The sequence below is a fragment of the Pyxicephalus adspersus genome, chromosome Z, assembly GCF_032062135.1.
Source record: "Pyxicephalus adspersus chromosome Z, UCB_Pads_2.0, whole genome shotgun sequence".
Classification (NCBI taxonomy): domain Eukaryota; kingdom Metazoa; phylum Chordata; class Amphibia; order Anura; family Pyxicephalidae; genus Pyxicephalus; species Pyxicephalus adspersus.
Genome location: NC_092871.1, coordinates 56,396,804 through 56,411,033, shown reverse-complemented (window position 1 = coordinate 56,411,033; position 14,230 = coordinate 56,396,804). Strand labels below are relative to the sequence as shown.

The 14,230-nt window shown below is 39.0% G+C and overlaps 1 protein-coding gene across 9 annotated transcripts in view; it reads left to right on the top strand.

The window, feature by feature from the left end:
* The window catches only part of PNPLA7 (patatin like domain 7, lysophospholipase), a 265,796-nt gene that overhangs the window by 126,489 nt on the left and 125,077 nt on the right, over window positions 1-14,230 (top strand). For all 9 annotated transcript variants that reach the window (XR_011923221.1, XM_072429361.1, XM_072429360.1 and 6 more), the window contains one exon: window positions 5,799-5,948. Coding sequence is in view for 8 of the 9 variants with exons in the window: in XM_072429361.1 (XP_072285462.1) it covers window positions 5,799-5,948 (150 nt within the window). In the remaining variant the exon portion in view is untranslated. The remainder of the gene's footprint in view (window positions 1-5,798; window positions 5,949-14,230) is intronic.

The following is a 14,230-nucleotide window of genomic DNA, read 5'->3' as shown; positions in this document are numbered from 1 at the left end:
CACTTTAAAGTGACCATGTTGCTTACCCATTCTGAGTAAGGAAACTGGTTATCCTTAACCACCCTCCCCCTGCCAGCAATATATACACACCTCCTGAAATTTTTCATCCCTTGCCATTTTGTTCAGTGAGGAAGACCCAGGTAGTTTTCAAGTCATGGCTTGGAGCTTTCACCTTGGCTTGGAGCTATATGTAAAGATTCTTTTTCCACCTCTTTGGAACACAAATCATCAGTGGGAGGAAGCAGTGTAAATTACACTGCCAGGTAGCATTTGGTAGTGAGTATTTACAGCTGGGGAGAGGGAAAGTCAAGTTTCTTTATCTTGTGTTTAGTCTAATATGGCACTCTTGGCAATTTATTCATTATGGAGTTCCTTATGGTCTGCTTCTGTGTGGACACATGCCAGTTCACTCCTTATGTAAATTCTCTTACTGTGTACATGAGTAGGGAGTAAGGTTAGCTGTGTGACAGGAGCTGTGAAGTTGGAACTAGAAATCATTGACAAGATGGTGACATCAGGTTGCTGACAGCAAAGACGATTTAAAGAGTGATAAAGAACAGTGGGTCAGGATATTCGACGAAAAGCAGGAACCCTAGATAGGCTGTAAATGATGAATGTATGTTGCAGGTTGAATAATTTTTTTTGATTGACTTTAAATAGCAGCATGTAACCCCTCAGAAGCTGTCTGTGCTCAAGTGACGTGATGACTTGTATGTAGCTGCCCTTTTTTTGTGGTGAAGGTTATATAAAATGAAGAACTTGAAATATATCACTAGGCTTTTATCCCTTACCACTGGACAATAACAAAGCTTACTGTGTGTTTATTAGTTATGCAGCATCTCATGACTTAGATGTAATAAAATGCCATTAGGAACACCAAGGGGAACTGGAGTTCAGCTCATGTATGGGGAACAGGAGATCGTTAGTATATCCCAACTCCTGCAGCTTTTCTTGACCTCACATGGCATCTTCCCAGCTCTGTTGTAAGGGGGGTAAAGCTGCTCTTTTCTGAGCTGCTGAAGCTTTTCCACATAACCTGCTGACTGTGCTTGGTCAGTGGCTACAATTGGCCAGACCTGGATGTTTCCTTGGTTACAAGTCGATGATTCAGCTTTCCCTGATGGAACTATTCTGCCTGGCTGAAAAGCACAACTAACCGGCATAACGGGGCATAAATCTGCATGATGTGTAGCCCATGTTGATCTGTTCTTTTCACAACCCAATAGCCTTTGACCAAGTCCTGCTTGTTAAGCATGTAGCACTGTCTTGAGTAAAAGGGTCTTCTACAAAAAAAGCTGCTATTTTGTCTTTTATTTCTTGGGAACTTTTATTTTTCGACCATCTCATCTAATAACCCCGCTATCGTTCAAATTCTGCCCGTATTTGGAAATCTATTTTACATTGTAGGCTATAATTCTTAGGCATAACTCCTTGAAATATGTCCAATTGATTTAATAATAAACTTTAAATTAAAAAAACACATAAATCTGTTTAAAAAAATATATATATATATATATATATATATATATATATATATATATATATTTTTTTTATGAAGATTTCTTTGTTTTGGACTAAATACAGTTGTTTTGTATTGAATCCAATACAAAATTATATATATTTCCCGCCCGCACCGTTGCATGCACCGGCGTCACTGGGAAACCCCAGGAGATCGTCTCTGCAGTTAGCAGCTGGAGATCAGAGGAGGAGGACGTGTCCCCAGGACCTGTTGGGACCAGCAGGATGCCGGGGGACACAGACGGAGCAGATAAGTGGCTCATCGGGAAATGTTTAATGTGTACCATTCTTCTTAAGGAAAAGTGCTGCTTGATAATAAAATGTATATAAATGTTTCTTTGCCTTGCCTCTTTTTAGCTCCACAAATAAGCCTTTAAGGTAAAATAACATTCTTGGAAGAATTTTCATTACTGTTTAGTGGATTATTCCAGGAGTTTCTACTTATCATTACCGCATAAAGCATATGGACCAACACGTCTCCCAAATCCCCTGAGGAACTCTAATAGATTGCAGATCAGAAAGCTCAAATTAAATGGTGCTTCCATCATATCTTATTGTTTGGATCATTTCTAAATATACTGTTGACTTTGCTTTGATCTATTGCTTCACGGATTACAGTTTTCTGCAAGAAAATGGAGGTTTGCCAGTTCAGAAAGCAAAAAATGGCATCATTGGTAAATCTGTCATCGGTCCCACGGATAATGCAACCATTTCAAACATTAAAAGGTGACTACAGCACTTCATATGACAAACTTAGCTGCTTCCTAATCAATACGGTGGGAAATGAAATCACATTTTTTCAGACTCTCTGAATGACAAAAAAAGGGAGGAGGAGTTTTTTGCTACCAAAGTGTTTCAAATTCTGCTTAATCATTTAATCTAGGTTGTTGACCACACTTTATTTACCTGCAGGTATTTAATTGTGTTTAGTCAGCTGCATACTCATCCAATTGGAGGTGAGGAGAAAGAAGCACATTAATGAGGTCATTACTCTTCTTTTATAGCATGTACAGTCCAATTGAGGCTGATTGGCCCTTTGCTGCTAGTAGCGGATAAAAACAGACTTCTATGTGTGAAATAAATTCATTGTTTTATGATGAGTATATAACTTGAGAAAAATGTGCTTTTCCCTATATAGATGCAGAATCTTCTTGGTATTTTGATGCACAGATCTTTTAAACATAGTCTTAGTAAGAAAATATAAAGGCTGTGGTATATTGAAGGGTATACCTATCATTGGCTCACAATTGACTGACAAAACAGTGTTTCTCTACTTGGGTTCCGACAGAAGTTACTAAGGGTTCATTAAAAAAAGCAGAACTAAACTGAAAAAAAAAATAATTACACTTACCTTTTATCCCGAAGATCTTTCGATGGCGCTGGACCTTCACTCGATCCGGTCCTCCGTCGCCCTAGAATTCCTTTTCGTCCCAGTGAGCATGAAGTGCTGGGCGCTGCCATCTTTGGTCTTCTCTTCCATCTTCTTCTTTTCTTCTTGCTTCGTCACCCGATCTCTCACTGAGTAGGTGCAAGATCGGGTGACGTAGCCCAATGTAAAGAGGTAAAAAAGTGAGCCGACCTCACTGCGCATGTGTGAGGTCAGCATCTCTTTCCCCTTAGTGGAAATGCGCAGAAGGAGCTGCCAGAGCTTCCCGGGATGCGTGACGTATGTATCCCGGGAGGCTCTGTGCTCCTATTCAGTCCTAATTAACGCAGCGATCAAGACTGAAAGGGGCAATGCTACACTTCAAAAATTTTTCCTTTACATAAAAGGGTTGACAACTCTTTTATGTAAAGTGAAAATGTTGAGTTTAGGTCTGCTTTTAACCATGAGCAATTTAAGGCTGTCTTAAGTCATTTACCACTGACACAAAGTGTTCCTACTGACTAATGTATTGTGAGCTGTGGATATAGAAATTATAGCAGGGGTTCCCTGGAGACCTGAAGGTTATTTTCAAGGGTTCCCCCTTGAAAAAGAGGTTGAGAAAGACTGATATAAGCTGATAAAAAGCATTGATCTCCCTGCACATTCAATATACTTTTAGTGGTCTTTGCTTTGAGAAACCAGGGCTTTTATAGCCATTCTTTCTGCATTGTCATGCGTTATGCTTCATTAACCAATAGATACCAATCACAAAGAGGATGTGTTTCAGCTGAAAAGCCAACCTATGATAATGTCATACTGGGGTATCCCTAGCAATATGTGCAACAAAGAAAGAAATAGTAATCCTATTATTTAAATTTAGACAGCTTTTTGTTTTACTTTTTTTTAAGGTTTTGATATAGTGGGAAAATTGAATACTGTATTGGTCTTACTGCTTGTTACCAGAACAGAAAGCCAAGAGAATCCCTCAAACAGGAACACTTTGGGGTATATTTACAAAGCAGTATAGCTGTCATTCACTGAAACATTGCCTGGTGTAGAATCAGGTAAATATAAAGACACAAATTATTGTGGCTCTGTAAACAATAATTTACTTTTTAAATGATTTTAGGATGCAAACAGTGTAATTAATATACTTTGACTGGGTGTTAGCCTCTTGCATTCTCTGTATAGAGGGCTAGAGTGTTTTAGAGGACATGTGCTGACAAGAAACATTTTGATAGGAAAGGTCTTGCATTCTCTGTATAGAGGGCTAGAGTGTTTTAGAGGACATGTGCTGACAAGAAACATTTTGATAGGAAAGTAAAATGTAGAGTAACTTCTAAATGGGCTCATTACTGTCCTACGTCTCAATCCATTGTCTAGTCATGGACTGGGGTTGATCAAGGATGATCTGTACTGATGTTGGACATCAGGCTTAATGACATGTACTAGCTTAAAAAAGGGTTGCATCTCTAGATTGAATTCCAGTAAAAGCTGACTTTTTTATCTTTTAAAAAGCTATTTATCTTGTTTTTTGTCTGAGATTTGCCTTACTGGCTTGTGACTATTTATTTAATCTTTTACCAAGTGACACATTAATTACAATTTTCTACATTCAGTTGAGTTGAATAGCCATTTTTAGTTTGGGGGGGGGGGGGTCATTTATCAACTAGTGGTGTCATGGCCTAGTACAGCATGACTTAGGACTGCTTTGCTGCCGTATGATACTTAAGGTTGTCCTGTGGAATTTCAGCTTTTTACATAAGTTACATTTCTCTGCTGTCCCACGGCCACTGACAGAACAATCGAGTTGTAAAAATCCTGACGGTATATCATGATCCAGCTTTTCATTTCACTCCTGTTTTTATCACTTCAAATCCCTGTTTCCTCCTTGAAGGTTCCTGTGGAGGAGGCTGGTTTTGTTTCACAGAAAAAGCAAATGTGCCCAGGCTGATTTGAAGTTTTCATTTTTATTTTTTATTTTCGCACTGCTTAGGAAAGTGGAAAGGTATCTCCCTGAAAGGGTTACAAGGCACAAAGCAGAAGCAGAGAGGTACAAAGAGCAAGTCCCTCAACAGAGGCTTAGCCCCCAGCCGCTGCTGAGGCTTTTCATGACTTAGGAGATGCTGCTTACAACAATGAGCACATTGCATAACTGCCGATTATGTGAAGGATTTAGTTTTAGATATTCCTCAACTTTACAAATCCAGATTGTTTCTTCAGATAGACACACCACTGCTTCAGTTTTCAAAGCAGATAAAACCCATTAAAATATTTAAAGGGCAATCTCAGACAAATAGCTGAATACATAGTGAAAACATATGCAGGAACACTTTTCTTTGCTGAAAAGATTTACAATGTAATGCTCAGAATGTTGGGTTCCAACTGCTGTGCTAATATAGTAATATAAGAGGGTGACATCACTGTTCAAAGTCAGCAGTTTTAAAGCCACTTTCAGGTAGGTATACTAACTATATTGCATAATATAATTACTCTTAAAGGAATATATAAATATATTGAACTGGGAATATACTTTGACTATATCAGCACCTGCACGTATAAGGACCATGCATCTTTCTTTTAGTACCAGCAGTACAGTGTTGGAAGGAGGGGGATTAAGACAAGACCACAGTCTTGAAGTGGCCCAAAGTAGCTGTACTTATCCATGCATCTAATAACCTCATTTGCAGGAGGTCGATAAAAGCCTGCGTGATGATGGGTTGATTTTGTTGAAAAGAAGTGTTTAACAATTTTAAACCTAAGGGGTTATCAGTGATCAACTTTAAATTTAAAAGAGTCCTAAATAATTCTTTATAATCCTATATAAGTAACTATTCAGTCTGATAAATTTACAGGTGTTTGTAAAGGCTTTATACAAGTCATAATGATGTTTAACTTATTCTTTTGCCTGCAGGTCATGGTCTGGGGCTTCATACCACTGGCAACAAGTGGGATTCTGGAAATCCAGCCAGCAACCTCTCCACAGTAGCCATACTGCCTGTATCAGAGGATGTACCTCTAACGGCCTTCACACTGGAACTGAAACATGCACTTAGTGCAGTAGGTGAGTGGACTGATCACACTGTAGGGATAATGAAAATGACTACTACTGCCCTCGCAATATGGGTATACTATCAGCATACTCCTATGCTGGCCATACACAAAGCAGCTTGTAGGCAATACCAACCTTTTTTTAACATTTAGATTGCGATTACTATTGGAATCATTAACAAACTAAATCAGGTGGCATTTTTTGAACAGTTTGTTTTTTTAATTTTACAATAAAGCAATAATTGCATTCTAGTAAGGATCAGCTAGAAACAAGATTCCTATAAAGCAGAAGTCAGCAAACTTTTTTGGTCACTAAGCCTTTTCAGGGGTAGGCAAGAGCACACTAGGCAGGACTCCCTCTCGAGTCCCTCCCTATTGGCTCTTCCCTCACCAGGAACGCCCCCTGAAGGGAAATTCCTCTCTTCTGCAATGTATACGGAGGAGAGGGAATGTTCCCTATTTACCGTGGCGGGGTAAGTGTTAATGCCAGCCGCGGCAAATAGGGAAGGGAGCCACAACACGGAGGCAGTCGCATGCAGCTCCGGCGGCTCTAGTAGTTTGTTCCGACTCCGCCGCTGGTTGCTGCAAAGGATTACGCTGGATCAGCCAGGGGGCGCTAGGCCACAACAAACTATTTGCTAGACCGTATCTGGTCTAGAGGCCAGAGTTTGCCGACCTCTGCTTTAAAGGAATGAGAAACAAAGTATCTTTGATTAACTACCCTGCAGTAGACCAAAAATAGTGGATTATTTTATTCTATTCTTTTCTCTTTAAGCCTAGGTTAAGGATTGAATTATCAAGTTTTAGCATAACCTTTTTATTAAATCCAGCTTCACTTCTATTACATTTATGACTGTTTCCCTCTGAACTGTAAAAAAAAAATTAGAATCCTATTCTGTGTCCTTATAATTTATGTATGTGATTGATTTGTTTAAATGTACCACTGCTGCATTGTTATGGTTTTGAGGAGCATGAGGACTGATGGGAACTTTTGTTGGGTTTGTGTCTCCAATGGATTTAGTTCCTTTCACCTTTTGTTCTGTAACACAGCATGTCACTAAGACAGAAAGTGAGAGGAATTTCTCCATATGGGACACATACAGCAATACAAGCTTGAGTAGTTCCAACTTTTCTCTCATTCTTCCAATACTGAAAATTTTTAGTTGGAGTATGGCATATATCACTTGGTATCTACACCTCAGTGTAGCATGTCTCAAATAGCAAAACAATAATAATAAATAACATATTTGCAGCTTGAATTAGCTCTGCTTTATAGTCAACCAGTCACCCATTTAGGGGGAAGGCAGCATTCTTCTAAGTGGTACCATTTGCATTGAAACCATTTCCTATCTTTCAGAACTTTATCTGGCATTGCAAAGAAGAGATTTGATAGACTGGCTTTCTATGTTCATGCTACAAAATACCTGATTTATTAGGGGTACAGTTTTGCCATTTAAAATTATTGTACAAATCTTTATAACCAAGTTCAACAAATCCCAGAAAGTGGGTAGTATGACACATTAAGTACTACAGGTTTCATTTACCTTTTATGCATTTTCTGTATTGTAAAAACTACCACTAGCCCCTAGATCCTTAAGGAAAAACTATTGTGGTTTTTGTCCAAAGGTAATATAACATGATCTTTTTTCTCATTCTTCTATCACTCTTAATAATGTTTCTTTGAAGTTTGCCCCCTTTTCTGCAGGTACATGAAAATAATGTTACATAGTCAGGTTGAAAAAAGACATCAAGTTCAACCACTAGGGAAATAAACATATCCAAGATAAAAATCCTATGGACATAGTTGTTCCAGGGGAAGGCAGGAAAAAAAACCTGGTACAATTTGCTCCAACAGGGGAAAAAAATCCTTCCTGATTCCATGAGGCAATCAGATGTTCCCTAGCTAAACAGCCTCTATTATCTTTACTTGAAAACTTTAGTACCCAGTTTTGTTCTTTGCTTCTAGAAATCATCAATCTTTTTCTTATAAGCAATCTATAGTAGTTTCTGAAACTACTTCCTGAGGGAGCGAGGGTGGGTATTCGGACCATAAGACGCACCTCCTTTCCCCCCACACACTTGGGTCTAATGGTCTGAAAAATACAGTACCTTGTTCTGTCATCCCTCGGCGTCCTGCTGGTCCCTGCAGCTTTTCCTGCCCCGTCTTCCTTATTCAATCTTCTACTGGCATGTGCAGAGACGATCATCTTATGGGTGGGAGGAGCAGAAGGATATTCAAATATGTATTGGATTCAATACAAAATAGCTGTATTGAGTCCAATTATATATATATTTTATATATATATATATATATATATATATATATATATATATATATATATTTATATTACAGGGCTTTCTATGATGTTTTGCTGTAAGTTGACAACATTTTTTCATTGTTCTGCATCTATGAAGTAACAATGTTGTCTATCTAAGCTGCGTTCCTGATTTGGTCTACAAATATTTTCCCCTCTTCTAATAATAACATATATAAGAGGTGTTCTGTGGGCCTCAGAGATAGCTGTAAACAATGCCAGTGATAACAGTGTAGCAAAAACAGAGAGCACAGGAAGTTATCAAGTTATAAAATTCCTGCAATTTCAGTAGGTTTTTTTGTTTGGTTTTTTTTGTACTTGTGAAAGCAATATATCAAAACCCTTTCCTTTTTACCATTATCAGACCAAGTAAGTTAACCCCCCTGACGGTATTCCTAAATGTGGCTTGGGGTAAATAATACATGCAAAAAGCGGTACCTTACTTGGGGTAGCCAAAAGCATTGATAAAAACCTACTTAACTTGTCTCCCCCCTCCGTGCAGGTCTTTCGGTGAGTTATACCTAAGAATTATAAGCCTACAATGTAAACAAAATTTCCATGCAAAACAGTGAACCGCTTTTTGCGTAAAAAAACATACAGAATTAGAACACCAGGGGGGTTAACAAACTACTTGTAAGCCATAGTAGTACGAGGCTAAAGCCCTGTGAAGGTGTCCAATGGGTGTTTGATGATTGTGGCTGGATATGATTTGTGGGATAATTTCCAGTGACAGATGAACGAGCGAGCACTATATACACAGCACTGTTCTATTCTGTAGAGGGAGGGTGGAGGGAGAGCAGCAGACACCACCCTACAGTGTTTTTTCTGATAAAATGTACAGCGGTCGTTCCTAAACAGTTTGTCATTAGTCCTTTGGGGTGAATTGATGAACGAAGTCAGCGAACGGTTGTACACATGCCAAATTTTTGCCTGAAACAACTATTCATGTCAGTCAAGAATCATCTGATAAGTGTACATAGCTTAAGTGTCTTATATTAGCTGCTGGTTACTTTAGGTTTACTGCTATATGTGAGATAGTATTGCTGCTTTTAAAAATTATGTTTTCCTGGCTGTGTCTGGCTGTTGTTACTTTCACTAATGCAGAACAAGTACCCAGTAAAAGTCTGAAAATGGACAGAATTCCTTTTTACATTTTCATCCTGTCCTTATTTTTTTTAGGAATAAATGCACCTTGAAGATGTGTTCCCCTGCCTCCCAAGTGCATTTTTCAGGGGCTGAATGTTGTGTTAATTAAAAGCTAAAATTGTGGTTGTACATTTAAAAATCTCCTTGCATTTATTAGGATTTATTGCTTTTTTTCAATGACCACAGATAACAGAATACAATTACATATTTATTAGACAGGCACTCGTTCCATTTCTATTCCCGCTGCCCAGCCCACTCTTCAGATGACCTGAGTGATTTGACAAAAGTGGCAGTAGGACAGACTACAATTCATAGCAGTTTCCAAGGAGATTCTGGTCAGACAGACCTTGTCTAGGGAAATGCAATATACTTACCTGCCATTGTGCAAACTGGTTATTTTAATCATTACTGCTAGTGTCATCATGCTTCAGAACACTGTGCTCCGATTGCTGATCATAAGGCAAACAATGAAACACATGGCTGAAATACATATATTTTAGGCACAACTCTAGGATATGACCTACACCCCCTAGTCCCTCATCTGTGGAGACCACATATATCCTTTTTTTTATACTTCACTTTTTCAGATTCATGTGACTGTAGGTTTCATTTTCATCTGTTGAAAATATGGGCTAGTGTGGGAGCAGAGTGCCATGGCCGATTAAGGGGAGGTGCGATGATGCCTAACATTCTCTTTATCTCTGTGTCTCTGAGGATATTTTGTAGTAGAAAATACTCCTGGGGATAAGGTTTTAGTTACCTAGGGGTTTATTATATTCTTTAGCTAGTTCTGTCACCCAGACATCCCTACCAAGTAGGACAGTGGTCTTGTTTTCTCAGCTGCAGTCATTTATATGACTTCATTCAAGAGATCACAAAGCCTACCCAAATGCAGGAGCAGCAGCAGACTTAAAGCGTACCTAAACTCAGTTTTCACTTTACATAAAAGGGTAGACAACTCATTAATGTAAAGTGAAAATTCTGTTGTTTTTTGTGTTTTAAATGCAACACTCTCCTGGGATAGCGCAAAGCCTTCAGGGATACCTACATCACGCATCCCGGGAGGCTCTTGGTTGCTCCTTCTGCGCTGCCTGAGCATCTGGGGCATGCGCAGAAGGAGCCTTTTTTGTGAAAAGAGAAAAAAATGCCGATCCCATGATGATGGAGCCCGGATCGCTGGCCCGAAGACGGATGTCGGGATGACGCAGGACCCGATGAAAGAGACCTCCGGATGGATCGGACTGCCCTGCGGGATTGAAGGTAAGTTTATTTTTTGTGTTTTGGGCATTTTGAGTTTAGTTCCTCTTTAAAGGGTCTAACCTGTGCTCTTTTCTCTTGTTAGACTGACAGCATTATGCAAAACAACAGCATTTTGTAGTTGTATAATAGATCCAAAACTGGACTTCACAGTTTTTGTTTTTCAATAAATGTTTGAATAATAACAACATACAAACACGGAAAAAAATAGATAACATGAAAAACACATGCATAGCAGCATAGAGTACATATAAAATATAAAGTAGGTACATCTGGACATCACACTGCTCAAAAAAAACACAGTAATGTCTCCGCGGGCTAGTAAGAGCCATCAGGATTACAGTCCATTGTGAAGTAAAGAGCTGGCCCGGGATTGTATAGTGAGACCCGTTACAGATACATGAAAAAAAAAAAAACACACAATTTAGGCCAAAAAACACACACAGGAAAGATACCGAAGGGTGGAATAAAGGAGGGGTGGTGAGAAGGAAATGGCGGCCAGAATGCAAACACACCCTAATACTTTATATGGACGCAGGTGATGAGGAAGCTCCCAATAAGGCAAGGATTACAAAGCAAGGAGAGAAACATCAAAGTCTCTGTTAAGTAATTCCAATTGTCAATCTGTGGGTGACAGGTTTTCTGGAAAGCCGGTATGCAATCCTGAAGTTGGGCAATCATGTTTTAGTAAACCATGTACCACATTACCTTCCTCAGGGGTTTTGGCACAATTAATATATTGTATTATATTCAGTAAATATTAGTAATACAGAACATAACAGTTCAAGATAGGCCACAATAACATCACTTTGGTCCTAGAGGGCACTAGACATGCAACATCTAGCTGGTTATGCACATTATTCGCTATACATGTTTGTATCTTCCAATCATAGATATTGTTCATACTGACTGTTGTACCTGACGCGTTTGGCCCTATTTAGCTTCCTCGGGGGTAGCGGTATGTCATCGTATATTTGGCGCTTGCAGTTATTACGTCTCGATTAATATGACTTGCCGTGTTGCATTTTGCAGTACATACAGGCATATTGATAATGTACATGAAATACAAATAAGTAAATAGGAAGGTTTTCAGATATGTATTGCCTATATGTCCAAAGTTTTATTAAATGCAATATAAATATATTTTATCACACATAAATAAAGCTTGATATGAATGCTAGTATTTAAATATCTGTTAAATCACCTATTCAGGTACATATGAAACTGCTATATATTGTTCAAATATTATTAAATCATTTACATATAGATGTAACTTAAATGCTGTTTTTTAAAAAAAGATATATATGAAAGTACATGAACTTACATTGTTTTGTAGTATGGTTCACAATGCTTTTTGCAGAGGTCAGGAGGGTGTAGTGCCCCCAGACTGAATTTTGGTAAAATAAGAATAATATCTCCCCAGCAACAGGAAGAGTGCTATGGCAGGTCTGATATGAATCCCAGTAAGTATAATTAAGAATCTAAAAGTAAATAGGTAATGTTATTCTGGGATAAGTAAATATTCAAAGGATAAGAGCAAGAAAGTTCCTTTAGGGACAAACCTGTATGTGAGAGTCCCAGATGTAGGGTTGTGTCAGGATCCAACGTGGCTGCTGGCATTCAGGAGCAGGGGGATCCCAGAGGCGCCGTCTTGTTTATAGGACGGCGTCCCAGGGACCTCCCCCCACTCCACGTGCACGCAACCGACGTCTGGGGATGCCCCAGAGGCCGGTCTGAGGAGGTAGGCCTAGGGCACAGCGTTCGCTGCTCCGCCTACGTAGCCCACGCCAGTGCAGGAGGTGGAGGGCAGACCCCCTGGTGCCCAGGCTCCTTGCTGCGGAGGGTCAAAGACTGGTCCCAGCAAAGCATACCTGTCCAAAAAGACAGGGATATACAGGAAGAGGTGGACCCTGCTCCTGATGAGGGGGCGGGGCCATCCAAAGAGCATCTAAAATAGATTTGGGCGCTCCCGTCCTCCACAAGGGGGGGAGCTCCTCCACTCCAGTTAAGAATGAGAGAGGTGATTCAGCCATTATGTAGACAGGGGATGCTCAATACATCATGTTTGGTCCATGTTTTAAGATCATAGTAAATCGTATTCAAATACAAAATCATGTATATTATAGTATGGTGGAACATTCAAATTACATGTCATAAGTAAATTGGTAGAACAGTAATATGTTTCAAAATAATAATGAGGATATTGATAATATATACTCATATATAATACAGTAATACAGTAAAGAACTTAAGTATTTTGTAATGCATCTAATAAATATATGTATTGTTGTGGTACATGTAATTAGTATGTTATATTAGATTGATCCTTTATTGGTTCTCAATTGACCGTCAAGAAAAATTGTACTAGATTGGGTTATAGCGCTAAAGAAATGGTTTGAAACTAAAGACATAATTGAGACCAGGAAAGTAATTGGCTTTTAATAAAAAGATCCACTTGGTTTCTGACTGTAGTAGTTTTTTATCGTGATCGCCTCCCCTGTGGCTAGGTGGTATCTGTTCCAGGGCGGCGAAGGTAATACAGTGGGTTTAAAATTTATGTTCTGCCCCTACATGATAGCTGATGAAAGTTGTCATTTTACCATTTTTGATTAAATATAGATGTTCACATATGCATTTTCTTAATGGTCTTTTTTGTCTTGCCTACATAAAATCTTCCACAAGAACAGGTAATTAGGTATATGATGCCGGAGGATTGGCAGTATACATACGATTACAGATAATTGATCTTGTGTGTGGGGTTGGGTAATAAGAAAGCTTAAATCTCATGAATCCATTTGCATTGATTGGAGTAACCACATTTAAATGAACCATGTATTTTAGATTGTTTGGGGTTAATAAGTTGGGAATTGTAGTGACTTGATACTAATGTATCTCGCAGTGAGTTGGACTTTCTATATGTGATGCATGGTCTATCACCTATGATGGTGTTGATAGAAGGGTCAGAGGTGAGAATGTTCCAGTTCCCATTAATTTTTTTGATGTATACGCTGGTGATGTTCATTAAATCTGGTAACTTCAGGTAATTTTGGTTGGGTTTGTGTGGAAGGTGTTTTGGAAATAAGCTCTTTTATGTTTAGTTTGGAGACTTTTTGGTAGGTCCTGTGTAAGGGCTTTTTTTCTTGTTTTGAAGTCTGAATCAGATGTGCAGTTTCTCCTAAGTCTAAGCATCTGACTGTAGGGAATACTGTTACTGGGAAATTTGGGGTGGGCACTTTGAGCATAGAGGATAGTATTGCCGGCTGTTTCTTTCCTGTACAGTGTGGTAGTAATTTGGAAATTGGAGGAAATCATAACAGGTATCCAGAAATGGAATCTGATGGGTATTGATATTCCAGGTAAATTTTAAATTATAGTCAATCTTGGAGAGTGATTGTAGCATCATGTTCAAGGTGTCCCTTGGGCCTGTCCATATATTCAAGATGTCGTCGATATAATGACACCATAAAAGTATGTGTTGGAGGTAGGGATGGAATTCAGAATTGGAGAGAAGGCCTTTCTCCCAGTGTCCAAGGTATAAATTTGCGTACGATGGGGCGCACTTTGTTCCCTATCGCGA